The sequence below is a fragment of the Larimichthys crocea genome, chromosome XIII (assembly GCF_000972845.2).
Source record: "Larimichthys crocea isolate SSNF chromosome XIII, L_crocea_2.0, whole genome shotgun sequence".
In the NCBI taxonomy this organism is placed as follows: Eukaryota; Metazoa; Chordata; class Actinopteri; family Sciaenidae; genus Larimichthys; species Larimichthys crocea.
In genome coordinates, this window is record NC_040023.1 from 16,550,025 (window position 1) to 16,564,520 (window position 14,496).

General features: G+C 39.6%; 2 protein-coding genes across 7 annotated transcripts in view; one reads left to right on the forward strand and one right to left on the reverse strand.

Annotated features, from left to right (window-relative positions):
* adam22 (ADAM metallopeptidase domain 22) overlaps positions 1-14,496 on the reverse strand; it is a 61,789-nt gene that overhangs the window by 22,429 nt on the left and 24,864 nt on the right. For all 6 annotated transcript variants that reach the window (XM_027286412.1, XM_027286407.1, XM_027286409.1 and 3 more), the window contains exon 6: positions 11,867-11,930. In XM_027286412.1, coding sequence (XP_027142213.1) covers positions 11,867-11,930 — 64 coding nt within the window. The remainder of the gene's footprint in view (positions 1-11,866; positions 11,931-14,496) is intronic.
* cldn12 (claudin 12) lies at positions 365-4,571 on the forward strand. The gene is made up of 3 exons (XM_010736036.3): positions 365-617; positions 2,234-2,491; positions 2,583-4,571. Exons 2-3 carry the CDS (start codon positions 2,273-2,275, stop codon positions 3,390-3,392), a joined length of 1,029 nt encoding a protein of 342 aa, XP_010734338.2. The 5' UTR covers positions 365-617; positions 2,234-2,272; the 3' UTR covers positions 3,393-4,571.

The following is a 14,496-nucleotide window of genomic DNA, read 5'->3' on the forward strand; positions in this document are numbered from 1 at the left end:
GCACCAGTCACTTTACAAACTTTAAAAAAAACTCTTTTTACAAACCCAACTGCACCAGTCAGTTGCTGTACACCAACTGTTTACACTGTACACATCTTTTATTTTTTTAGACCTCACTGTTTATAATGTTCATTCAGTTTATACTGCTGAATCCTTCCTTCCTTTGTCATATTTATACTGTTTATATCTTTTAAATTTGCCTTTTTTTAGATATCTTTTTTACTTGTATATATTTTTTTTATATTTCATGTATACTGCTGTTTGCACCAGGGACATGAGGGAAACACCATTTCAATTCTCTGTATGTCCTGTACATATGGCAGCACTGACAATAAAGTTGACTTGTGTGATTTAGGGGTATATTTTACATATTTAAATATATTTCTGGACAATATTTATATCAACCTGTTCTTATTATATTTACATCCTGTGTAATTATCTTATTATTATCAACAGCGCATGCGTGAACCACCTGCGAGTCCCCACTGAGGGCGGAAGCGTGCCTCACTTCCTGTTTACGCTCCTCTTACTGTACTCGAGTGAAAAGCTTCAGACTGTCTCTGTCTGAAATGCCTCCCCCGTCGATCTAAACGCGGTTGAACAGTCGCATATATAAGGTACTGTACTGTGTGTTTACTGTGGATGTCGTGTTTGAGCTTCTCGTTGATGAATTAGGGACGCAACAGGTTGCTGCGATGCTAACTTTGTAGCTATCAGACAGCTAGGCGGCTAACATTAGCACTGATAGTTCATGTTGTCACATTTAGGACAGATTAAAGCATGGATGTGATTTATATGACACTATAACTATGCTGTGTGTGTTTTAAGTTAGGCCAGCGGGCTAAAACAGCTGTGTTAGCCAGTTATCTAAGCTCCTCGAGCTGTTAAATGTAATAACAGCTTCCTAAACGTCTGTTATCAGTCGGCGATGGCGTAAAGTTGAACTCATGTCACCATAGTAACGAGTGTGAGTGTTAGATTACCGTAGTTCACGCTCAGTCTGTGGTCTGACTGATGGGAATGAGATGATACAGTCATCACTGACCTCTGATGATGTATTCAGTCACTTTGTACTGTGATGACACATGCGTTAAAACAGAGTAACGAGGTCTGAAAAGTAACGCGGTTAAATACATAACAATGAAGTAAGTGTGAGTGAAGAGTGAAATATTACAACTACACAGTTATAGTTTTGAACCAGGGTATACACAGACCGGCCACTTCATTAGGTACACACAAACACAACAACTTATAACGTTTCAGTGTTTGTTGACACTGTCAGAGAGGTATTACTGTAATTTGGCATTATATCGAGAGGTGTTTCTAATTAGCTTTGGCTCTCTCGTGTATGTAAATCTGATATGTCTGGCCAAAATATTAAAAACACCTCCTAATATAATTCACTCCTGTACAACAAAAGCTCCCACTAAGGTAAACATAAAGTAGAATTATGATCTCTCTGAAACATTATAAGCGTCAATAAAAATTGAATTTATGGCAGAGTTGTTGAATTTCGATCAGCTGCACAGGTGTAACTAATAAAGTGGCCGGTCTGCGGATTATAAACAGTTGCCTGAGGCTGCACTTTAGTTTGTATGGCACCTGTAATTCATTCAAAGGACAAGTTGCCAGCCCAGTACAGTAAATCATCCAAAACTGACTGGTGACTCAGGTGTTTTGTGTCAGCTGAAGGTGTGAGACGGTTAATTGTTCAAGTCTGATTACCACAAAATGCAAATAACTAGATATGCTGATGCTGATATAGAAACATAGGAGTCCCACGCAGCCATGGTTAGTCACCGCTGCATGCTGTCACATAAAGAAACCCCCGAACACTTCAATTCAATTGTTTATTGTTGAGCTGTACAGTGTATGTAATCCACTGCAGTACAGACACTCTTGCCCTGCAAGCTCAGCCCCCGAGTCATTCCCACTTTGTTTGCTAATGAAATGAGAGCATTGTTTCTCAGGGACAGCAGATATTGGGTCAACTATGCTGTGGTGAATAGAAATACATGGGGGTTGCCCATAGCTAGGTCAGTCTGTGGCACAGTTAGCTTACTTCAATAGTAATGGGGCCATTTGGAGAAACTTGTATAACCGTGCCTTTTTTCCTATGATCGGGAGTTACGTGCACAGAAAAGGATCGTCACACTTTTGGCCACATCGCTCTCCACTGCACTGACCAGCCACTTCTCAATGTCTGATTTCCTCTCTTCATTTGTTACAACAGGAGCTCTCCTCGTGGCCTCAGTTCCTGTCAGCAGCCACCATGTCGTGCCGGAACATCCACGCCACCAACGCTTTTTCCTTCATCATTGCCTTTGTGTGTGTGGGAGGGATTGCCGTGGCAGCGTTAATCCCACAGTGGCGCATAACGAGACTCGTCACCTTCAATCGTAATGCCAAGAATGTCAGCGTGTATGATGGGCTGTGGGCTAAATGTGTGAAACAGGATGGCTATTCGGGATGTTACTACTATGATTCAGAGGTATCAAATTTGCTCTCCTTTGCTTTTGCCTTTTTTTTTCGTTTATGTCCTGATTTGTCCAAACAGAAATCATGTCTTCTTGTGTTTCCAGTGGTACTCTAAAGTGGATCAGCTGGACCTGCGGCTCCTGCAGTTCTGCCTGCCTACATGCCTGGTGCTCAGCTCTCTGGCCTTGCTGCTGTGCATGTCAGGAATGTGTAAGACCTGCTGCTGCTCAGAAAAGCCTGAACCGGACATTAAGACCATCAGATTCCTGGTAAACAGTGCAGGCTGTCACCTGGTGGCTGGGATGTTTTTATTTCTCAGCGGTGCCATCGCCATCGCACCCTCTGTGTGGTTCCTTTTCCGCACCAAGGAAATGAACATCAGATATGACAACATTTTCTCTGATGGCTTTGCTGTGTATGTATCCATAGGCTGCTCTGGAGGACTAATGCTAGCATCCCTGCTGATGTTCATGTGGTACTGTATGTGTAAAAAGTTGCCTTCACCCTTCTGGTTGCCCCTGCAGTCCATGCCTACCTCTCTGTCCGCCCAGCCTCTCACTGCCAATGGATATCCTCCTTCCCCTGTTTATGGTCCTCAGCCCTTCCCACCACAGGCCTATCCTCCCACAGTGATCGACGCCCAGCCGTATGTAGCTGCTCAGGGCTATGCTCAAAGTGTGGTCGCCCCTGCACCAACGCAGGTGTACATGTCTCAGATTTCTGCCCCGGAGGTGTACGGCTCTGAGGTGGGAGGGACCCAGGCCTACAGCTACGCTCCATCACAGAGTTACGCTCCCTCGCAGAGTTACGCTCCTTCTCAGGGCTACGCATCTAGCTACACAGGCCGCCACTACTCCTCCCGCTCAAGGATGTCTGCCATAGAAATTGACATTCCCGTGATACAGGGACAGTAAGATAAGAGAGGGTGATATCATCAGCACATTGAAGGCTTCTCTCCATGAATCTCCATGGAGTTCACCACTGATAAAACTAATAAGAGTGTGCTAGATGAAAAAGGTAATAATATGGAAGCTATTGACAGCTAGAGTGATAGATTCAAGAATTCAGTTAGTTCAGGTTATAGAAATGAGACCCTGGAGGTATTATATGAAGGATGATCACTAAAGCACTGGTGCAAACAACGCTGTTTTCAGCTAAGTATTATAAGAAGGGAAGAAATAAAGTTATTTGCAGCCAAAACTACTGAAGAACACCTCAACCAACTATCCTGTTTTGCTACTGGTGGTATGATCACTAAAATAATAGCAGCTAAATTTCTTGAGTATCTGATGGACCAACTTACCAGCTACAGGTAAATAGTTTGTAGCATTTCATATAAACTCTTGACTTTTGAATTTAGGAAGTCCTTATGCTGGCTGCCAAAAAGCTGATGACAGCTAGTCGGCAAAGTGAAACCTTTCTGTTACATTTGTTTATGTTGGACACAACTTGTCACTTTTTTATCCTTGTGTAAAGTATGTAGGTCTTCTGTTATCACTACTGAACATAACACTGTCGTCAACTTTTGTTGAATGGACAACTACTAAGTAACTCACCTTTTTGTGTCTGTTGTGTAACATGAATTGTTATTATGTTGTTGCAATGTCACAGTGCCCTGTGAAGAGCAGCTGTTATTGTTTTTAATGCACTAATTATGTGAATACTGTGCCGGTTTACGTTGCCTTTGTTCACTGACGCTGTTAGCCTGGAGTATTTTCTAACATTACTTAATCATTTATTGCAACATTTGTGTTTATGTAAAAAAAAAAAGAAAGAAAGACGGCACTAAGAAATCTGTTAATGTCAAAAACACTAGGAGAAATTTCATCATGTCAGCTGACCAATCAGATGAGTAAATATTCTGCCAACTTAGCTGGAAGTTCGTCAGGCTGTTTAGTTTTACTAATACCTGTGATTTAGCCAAATTTAACTTCTTGCCTTGCCTTGTATCTTTTGCATAAAGAGCGCTGATCAACAATTCTTAAAAGTCTAATGTGTTCATCATGTTACTCTACAATGTTGACATTGATGACTTCAAATGTTTTTCTACAGTGATCTTTTTTTGTTTCTATTAAAATGTAAATCACAATGTATCCACCTGCCTCTTCATCTGCTCGGGTAACAATAACAAAACCAATTTTCTAACAGCTTTCCAGTACGTAATATGAGTAAGTCCAACAAAAATAGACTTACAATCAATCTTTATTTATACTGAGAAAATTCATGTGAGTGATTTGATGCCTGTCTTCATTCATCAGGCAAATCATTAATGTGAAACTGAGCAACATTTCAGCCAGACTGAGATACAAACTGACAAAGAGAATCAGCTCATATCTGTTCCAGTGAGGGTTTCAGCTCGTCACGTCTCCACATTTATAGTTTAATTGATAAATTGTTTGAGAAAAAAAATCGATGTGAGGTTCTGGTTTCCCAGAAATGTATCATGAAAGTTTGCAGTTCCTTCTGTAAATTCTCTCACGATAACTCATTGACTCATTGGGTGATATTAAAGTTGTTCATTCTGCACGACTGTGCCTTTAGGAGACAGGTTACAGTGAAAGTTATTACAAGCTTCATAAAAGTTGTATTATGTCTCACAGGTGTTCATCTACGCCCTGTACTTGCAGCAGACAAGATGTTTCCATCATGTCACACTGCTGCACGTCAGCAGCTTCATTCTCACTTCATAATAAATCACATTCTTGTGTAGGTTCATGACAGGAGCGACATTTGTTCAGCTGTTAACCTTGACCAGTGAGCCAAGCATTCAAGCCCGCTTATCCTTATCAGGCTTACAGAGGCTGGAGCATATCACAGCTGACATTGACCAAAATGAGGGGTACACAAGTCGCCCCTTTATTACAGGGGTGACATAGAAAGAGACAAGCTTTTCTGCTCACATTCACACCTACGGCTACCAGAGTCACCAATTAAACTATTAAGTGCATGCCTTTGGGTTGTTGGAGGAAGCCAGAGAACCTGGAGAGAACCCACACAGACACGAGAAGAACATGCAAACTCTGCACAAAAACATCCAAACCTTCTTGAGGCCACACTGCTAATCACTGCACTACCATGCCCCTAGGTTAGGTTATCTATATTAGAAATATACAAACATAATTTCCCAGAGCCTAACAATCATTATATATAATATCCATAAACCAGGTGGAGGGGTTGATAATTGACAAATAATTATTTGGATATAAAAATTGCCAGAAATCACGTATGTACTACAACAACAACAATACTACACCTTTACTTTGCACTTTAAAAGAAACTCTGACAATATAAACTCATTGACCCTGAACTCTGATCCGCTCTGTGGTTATCACATTATTGGCTCTGCAGAGAAACCAGAGCCAATTAAGAAGGAGCACTCTATTAAAACGAATCTTTTAGCACTTCAGTGTTTTGTCTTATCTTTGATGTAGTCCTGCTGGACTTTAGCGTCTGAATTAACAGCCTAAACTGGAGCCAACTCCATCTTTGCCGTGACACTTTAATGGTGACTGTGAGTTTAGCGGCTGATGATTAATAAAACCATAATTAAAAGAAGTTTATGACAGCTGATTTTGTATTACATGTAGCACATACACACAGCATAATCCATTATTACTGGAGCAGATACTCCTTAATTAACTCTGGCAATAAAGCACTTTCTTGACCAGTGTCTTCTTTGTTCCCTGTATCATCACTCCCTGCCAATAATCCCAGTTAAAGAATACACACACAGCATATAGACTCGACGGGGATTGTGTAGGGATGGAGATTTAGGGTCTAAACCCAGATGGCCTTCATATGTTGTGCTACAAAGAGATGGGGTGGAGCCTGGGTTGCCAAGGGAGATGGTACTTCAGACACAGACTGCTGGTTCATGAATATAAAGCAGGGAGGGGTAACACGCTTTTCATTCTCGCTTGCTCTCTGCATGTGTCAATGGACTGGTCCAGGTTTAGTAACATGAAATTGGCTGGAGGCCACAGGGAGACCCCCTTCTCTTTAATCCCATCAGGTCCAAATCACACCAAGCTTCATTTCCAGCTTGTGCTAGTTTAAAAAAATCCTCCTCTTGGCAAGTAAAGCAAACAACCCCCATCCTGCAACCTGCCCCCACCCCCATTTAACACACTCTTTCCTTTTTTACCACTCCATCTTCCTCAGATAGGTCAAATCTCCACACAGGAACATGACAAGGGGATGGGAGGTTTTGGGATTATTTTACAGAGATGCTTAAAGTCGAAAACCATGAGATGTTCAATCCAAAATGATTTAAAACGGATAAAAGCTGCTGACCCTCACATTTGAGGAACTGAGTCAGAGAATGTTATTTTTAGCTATGTGAAGGGTAAATTTGGTTTGTCCACCACTTTGATCCAGTGTGAGATATCTCAACAACTTTTTAAAGGATTAAGATGAAATTTTGACATTCATGGTTCCCAGAGGATGTAGACTCTACAGCCAGCTATACACTATGTACTAATGTGCATACTGATCATCAAAGTATAATGTTTTAGCCATAATATACAAAAGAAAATCCTTGAGCTAGACTTACCACAACCACAAATATAAAGCAAAATGTCTTTCTTACAACTCATTAAATTTGTTTGAGATATTTGAAGCTGTTTCACCACCAATTTGTTGTTTATTTGTTTGTCACCAGTTTATTTATTTATTTATTTATTTATAGAGTCCATCAACAGCACAATCAAAACTCGGCCATATTTAGTATGCAAATGTTCTGATTCATTTCATCACTTTTCCAGTGTGAACACGCTACATGCTAAAATACTGTTAGTCTTGTTGCTTGGTGAATGACTTGAGCAATTAACAGATTATCAAAATTGGTGATTCATTTTCTGTCAGTCCACTAATGAGGTCTTGTTGTTTACACACAAAATGCAATAATAATGCTGCTTTAAACTCATGGTCACTGAACCAACAACGAAGCACAACACTTGCCTCAGTCCTTAATGCAAATAGAAAGTCGCAGAGGCCCTGAGGTGCAGGTAGGGTTTGAAAAGGTGTCCAACACAACAAGAGGACTAAACATATGGTGTTTTCTGCAATATGCAAGCCAGCATCACACACCCTCACTCCAAGCTGTCTGCACGCACACGCTCAAGAAGTGCAAGATCTATCAGCCACGTACTGCCCGAGTAGTACATCACGTTCTTGAGCTTGTGAACTTTAATTTTGGCGCTCTGTATTGTTCACAACTGTAATCTACTGTAATTTACATAACACGATAAGACATTTTGAGACCAGTTCAGCAGCAGAAGGTGACGAGAGCAGCTTGTTCAGGACACACTTAGCAAATGTCCTGCATAACTTTTTCTGACTTGGCGGAAGAAGGACAGATGGATTTACCATATGGCCGACAGGAGTCATGCCGACTCACGATCTCACCACCCACCCCATCCCGCCATGTTTCTTTTTTTTCAACAAGATCATACCAGCCAGAATTAGCGGTGCAACACAGGGCACGAAGCCTCTGCATTTAATTCAGTTCATAATTGATGAAGAGTGATGTGTCACTGATTCATGCTACATGCAACCTCTAAAATGAACTTAAAAGCAACACTATTCTGTTTCTGTGTAGAGCACTTTAGTTTTTTCAGCAGACATCTGTGTCTGTGTGACGACTTGCAGACTGAGCAGAATGTCAAAGAGACAAAGATACATGGAGTGTGAGTGAAATAGAGAAAGAGATACACTGAGAGGAACCCAGAGCTGCAGAGGAGGTGAGACAGTCAGGCGAGCCGTTGTGGACCATTGCCCACAGGGAGCAGACATTCAGAGCTCAGTACTGACACACTGACAGCCACCGCCGGGCTCGAAGGCAGCGCTGTCCCCAGCATTGTTATGCAGACAGGATTCCCCCTCAAGCAATCACTGCCAATGGAGGGATGTGCCAAATATTTCCCATAAACACATCGGTACTTGTGCTACAGAACAGACAGTTCTGTTTTACGTAATCTACAGGAGCATTTTACAACTAAATGGTGAAACTGTACAGCATGCTACACTGGAAGAGGATTTAGATCCTTTACTTTATTTGAACTCCTTTTAAGTAAAACTGTACAGTATTATCAGCAAAATATATATCAAGCTATCACGAGTAAAATTAGGCATAAAAATGTTATACAGTAATATACTTTGGATTATTATTAATGATGTTGCTGCTGATTAAAGCAGAGCTCAATTGAACTGATTTATATTCTTTTGGGTAGTTAAATCTGGAACAAATCATTGTATTTGTATAAATATGTCAGATGAAAGTTTTTAAAGATGAAGAATGAAGTAGTTTGAAACAGCGTACTTACTGTAAGTGAAGTACTTTATTCAATGTACTTACTGTACTGTAGTTACTTTCCATCACTGCCACTGTACCATCTCAATGATAATGGAATTTTCTATTTTACACATTAAAGAAGAAAAAACATGGACGATGCTCAAAGACTGAGTTGGCTATTAACACATGAAACATTTAGGTTAGCTAGTTACTTGGAAATGAGGGATTTATTAGGTTAAAAGATTAATTAATTAATTAATTGTGTTAAGATTATAGCATTATGTTATAATTAAATGTTATTCTTGGTGCAATTAATTTAAAATGTTGTACATAAACATATGTCACCTGAAATCTAAAACATTATGATGTATGTATGTATGTTTTGGCCTTGTGTAAGCGCTATCAGAAGATGTCTTGCTGTATTTTTAACATTTATATATGCAGTTGTGTTTTTGCAATACGGTATGTTCATGCATGACACACAAATAAAAGACAAACTAGAAAAGAAAAATATTTTGCAGTTTTTATACGCAGTTTTATTTCACTGTCTGTGTGAAAGACCAAAAACAGACTACTGAGATGCTGTATCTCTGAAGATGAGTGCTGCAGCAATATTCTGAGTCAAGATCTCTCTCTCTCTCTCTCTCTCTCTCTCTCTCTCTCTCTCTCATCACTTGAATAATTCAGTCTCCAAAAAACACTGGAGAGGAGTGACAGAGGCAGAGGGGAGACGAAAGAAGAGGCCAGAAAATAATGGAGTAAAGAAGAAGCAGAAGGGACGAGAGAGCTGAGACAAACGTGAAATAAGTGGTCTTCATTGTTTCTCATTCTCTCTGCATCTTATTTGATCGATCTTCCACACTCAGAATACTCTATTGCTTTCTTCAAATTTCCTCTCCTCTTTTATTATTGTGTAACTCTGTGATATAACAACTGCCATCATGAACCAATTAGCTCCTTTGTTTTACAAGTGTCCCCGCAGAAGATGCAATGACGAGCAACCTAATTACATTTAAATTGACAATAATTTTGTGTTTTTCCTCTTTTGCTCAGCTCCACCTCCCTCTGTGTACCTGCCTCCTTCTCATCCCTTTTTCTTTTCAGTGTAACCCTGATGTCCATGCTCTTTATTTTCTTCTCTTATACACTGTTGGCACTAAAGCTGTCATATGAGGATGAATCTTAAGTAGCTCTGTGTGACAGGCTGCCACAAACAGCAGCCATGAGTGGAGATACACACTTCCACACACATTCATATAGGCACAAATCCCTGACCTCTCTTATCTTGTCTCCTTTCGTCCCTTACTGACTAACACCAGACACACAACTCTCCTGGACGTTTTAATTAGAGCAGGAAGGACACACACACAAAAACACACACACGCAGTATCAGCGGCTTGTTCTTTTACTCTCATGCTCAAGGCGTCTTTAGACAATCTCAGATCTATCCTTTTATTCCGACCATAATGCCTGTAATTGTTATTATCTAATTGGCTGTAGGCTATTCAGCTGTAATCCAGAAAATCTCTCTATCCTAAAACCGGTGTGCCACACTCAGGCTTCATTACATTGGCAAAGACTGGTGTATTATCTGTAACTGATTCTGGTTTTGTCTCAACCTCCTCTCAGGACAATAACTGACCCCGGTATGAATCCTGTAATACCAGAAAGCACAGTGATTTCCAGCCAGTGTGTTATTCTGTTGCTGTCAGGAGGTAAAATGAAAGGCTGTGAAGTAGATCAACTAATTTCATGATTTGGTTTAAAAATAAATAAATTGTGAAAAGAAATAAACAAATAAAATTACAAATCTAAAAATCAAGCTTTGGCGAATTGTGAAAATTATAAAAGGCCAAAAGTAGAACCATCAAAATATGTACTTGTGTGTACTTATTATGCATAATGGACCATTTCAAAACAGTATTATATGATTATAATAATTATATCTATATTATAATAATGCAATGATGTGTCACTTTAATGTTGCAGCTAAAACATGGGGCTCATTTTAATTACTTTATATATGGCTGGGTAGCTTGTGATTTCCCCCTGCAGGATAAATTAAGTCTTTACCTACATTTTCTAATTATTCATTTGGTAAAATAACCCAGAATCTAAAGTTAACAAACACATGTGGAAGTACAATATTTACCTCTTAATTATAGTAGTGTAGAAGCACTAAGTATCAGAAAATGATAATATTCAAGTTAAGTAAGTACCTTAAAGGTCCAATGTGTAAGATTAAGGCAGAAATTGAATATAATATTCAGAACTATGTTTCAATTAGTATATAATCCCATGAAAACAGTAGTCCAGAACGGACAACTAAACACTGGCTTTACATAGGACGCTGTCCCCTTCACACCCTTCAGGTCAAATGAGGGCGTTGTAATCCACTAGATGCCCATAAATCCTACACACTGTTTTTTTAAATTGATATTTAGTATATTTAGGGGTGGATTGTTGCTAGATAAGAACAAGTTATAGTTTCCTGATTTCATTTAAATATAATGGCAACAATGAACCTTTTCAGACAGCCTGTCATCTCATTGTAAATACAAAAAAACAACTGAAAACATTGTGTAAAAGGAGAGCTTGAAAGAGAAGTTCAGACCCTGCTCACTTTCCCTACCGATCACCACATAAAGGGGGTGTGAATGATGGTTTCAAAAAGTTACAGTAATGACTGAAGTCTGCACTCCATAATCTAACAAGCAGTTCAAGAAGCTCTGACAGGCGATACTGACAACTTAAGATATTCAGTGAAACAAAGAAAAGCGTCAAATTCTGGCAAATATTTGACATTTCTGCCATAGTTTAAAATAATATGCAGTGAAAAATAACTAGAAACATATGTAAGATGTGGGGTAATGATGACAAAGAGCTACTTGAGCTCATCCGATAGCGGTGTGTGGGCACGTCAGACGAAAAAATGCCGAAAGCCACTTTTATACGAGATTATCTGACCACAGAAACTTCAACAAGGCTAAGAGAGGCAGCCGTACGTGAGAAGATGGAAGAAGAGAAAATTAATAAATCCCCTTGAGAGGTCACCGGCTCCTACAAAGTGCATACATTTTCATGTAGAGTACTTACATCACTGCTGCCTTGTCCTCCGGGTTCAATCATGTAGGTGTGATTGCCATCGAAAAACATCCCACTGAAAAAGACAGAAAGAGACATGAGAGGTCACATCGACACCAGTTTCTGTTGTTTTATTCGTCGCTAAATGGAATAATGCATCTGAATTCAACTCCTCCTCAGCTATCAATGTGATAGATTAGCTATTTCAGTGCTAGCCCAAAGGGAGTTATTGTATTATTGGAACATTTGTCAGGATAATAACTGTAATGTACTTCTACAAGGTGCAGTTTTTGGACAGAAACCTCAGCTGTCCTGACTGCTGTATTTGGCATATGTATGGCTAAAGATGAGAGGAGGATAATGTGAAACGAAAGGTCATCCAATCATCTGAGCGATTTCCCCCCACACAGCATAACTTAAAGGTCACCTACTGTAAGGATTTTATCCCTGGAACAATGACTAAGAGTTTGCACTGGTTGACCACAACCTGCAAATCCTGATGATCCTCTCTAACATTTATTGAGGGATGTAACGACTTCCTGTGCACTTAAATCTCTAAATACATGCATCGCATAAACGTATAAGAGGCACACACACACATCATTTTTACCGAGCAGTCATTTTAAAAAGTCACAGATCAATTTCTCATTTAGCAGCCGGGTGAAGGTCTTCTTGTCCCTGCCTACGTGCACGGGCGAATGTCCACAGAAACAGACGTCATACGTTAATTAACCTTAGCTGAAGCTTTTAGAAGATTGGTTGGGTCAAACCATGAAGTCAAGAGGGTTAAACACTGCAGACAATCTGTCTTTTACTTCCAAGATGTCTCTCTGTGGCCATCAACATACAGAATTCACCTTCAACATGCTCTTCATCCTGGTCCAACATTGCACTTACAGCAGATTATACACACAGAAAACAGAAGGTCGGTGTGTATATTGCTTTCAACCCTTTGTTCTGTTTGTTCTGCTGTGTGCGTTTTATTTTCCCCCGCATTATGTTAAATGTCCTTTAAATGTTTTTCATCATTATTTCAAAATAAGAGGTGTGTTTTGTTATATTGGTACAGAGAAGAATGTAACATGTCGCTGTTACTGTTGCAGTCCACAATAGCTACTCAAATCAAACACTGGCCATTCTGCTATTAGTGAAAAACAAAAAAATATCACTGTTTTCTAAACTTTTAAGGCTGTAAAAACTTTTTTTCTCAGTCAGATTCATACAATGAGTGATGGAATCCTGCACAAGCACACAAAGTTCATTCTTCGTTCATTTTTCAATCAGTTCTTATTCACATCGACAGATTTGTGCATTTGTGTTTGTCCATCCTAGCTGTTTGAAGTCAGCGGTGGGTATGTCACATAAGTCTGTGCACCAATCAGGATTTAGTGGCATTTAAATCTCTAGCTGATAACAGGCCATTGATCAATTAATAGAGAAATAGAGTAATAGAGAAAGCAGCTATAATTGATAAATGAAGACAATCGTATCATCAATTATGAACTGAATCTGCAGCTCCCTTCAGCTTTACGGAACTTTACAGTGACTTTTAGCTCTTTGTTTAGCTGTCCAGCTCCTAACTTCATTGTTTTGGTTCCCAGTCTTTGCTCTCATATTTTCTTTTTCCACAGCAAGCAGCTGTTTTCAGAGAAAACGCTCTAAAAACCCACTGTGCACTGCCTGCTCAGCACCAAACAGCAGACAGACAAAGTTAGCTGCATGGTTGCAACTAAAAACTGCAGTTCATTTGTTTTGGTCTTCATAACTAATTTCCCCGTTCTCATGACAACTGTACTGAGTCTGAATTTTTTAACTCACCCATTAAAATTATATTAAGGCTTAAGGTTATGCATAATTAACAGCGTGGCTGCTTTGACTGACAGGTAGGTGCCGTCACAGGCAATTTGTTTGAGCGCCTTGGTCCTGACTGCATCACACCATGCCAATAATGACGGTAAAGCACACCCTTTTATGTAATATTGCTTAAATAACAATCATGAATACAGTAGAATTCAATAGATAAGCCTATGAACATGGTATGATAACTGCAAATGTTATCAGTACACTGCTGGAACCATACATTGGAACCTTTAGCAGCTAAAGAGATATTTTACTCATGAGTTGGGGTGACCAAAAAAAAGAGGGTGAATATTGGACTCACATTCTGCAAGTGGCCTGAAACACAACTCCTAATCAATAATACTGTTTCTGCAAAACTGCTGGACGCGTAAATAAATAAATGTTTGAAAACAAATTAGCCATATCAACATGATTATAATCTGTGATTACATATTTAAGATTTCAAAACAAGTTCTGAGTGTCTCTAAAGCTGCTAAACGTTTGTACTAATGGCAACATCCAAAGTGTCCCAGCTGAAGCTGGCTTGTTATTCTAAACTTAAAGCTCAGCATTTGAACCTATGCGTTTCTGGGAAATGAGAAAGTAAAGTGTTCAGGCCGATAATTTCTTAATCAGTATGAAGGTTCAATGTTTAACCTTTTATATTTCATGTGATGGATGAAGCTGAGAGCACTATACCTCTTTATATAGTTAATAAGCTATTGCATTGCAGGGTAAGGTTTCTGTGTGCGTGCGTATGTATGTGTGTGTGTGCGTGCGTATGTGTGTGTGTGTGTGTGTGT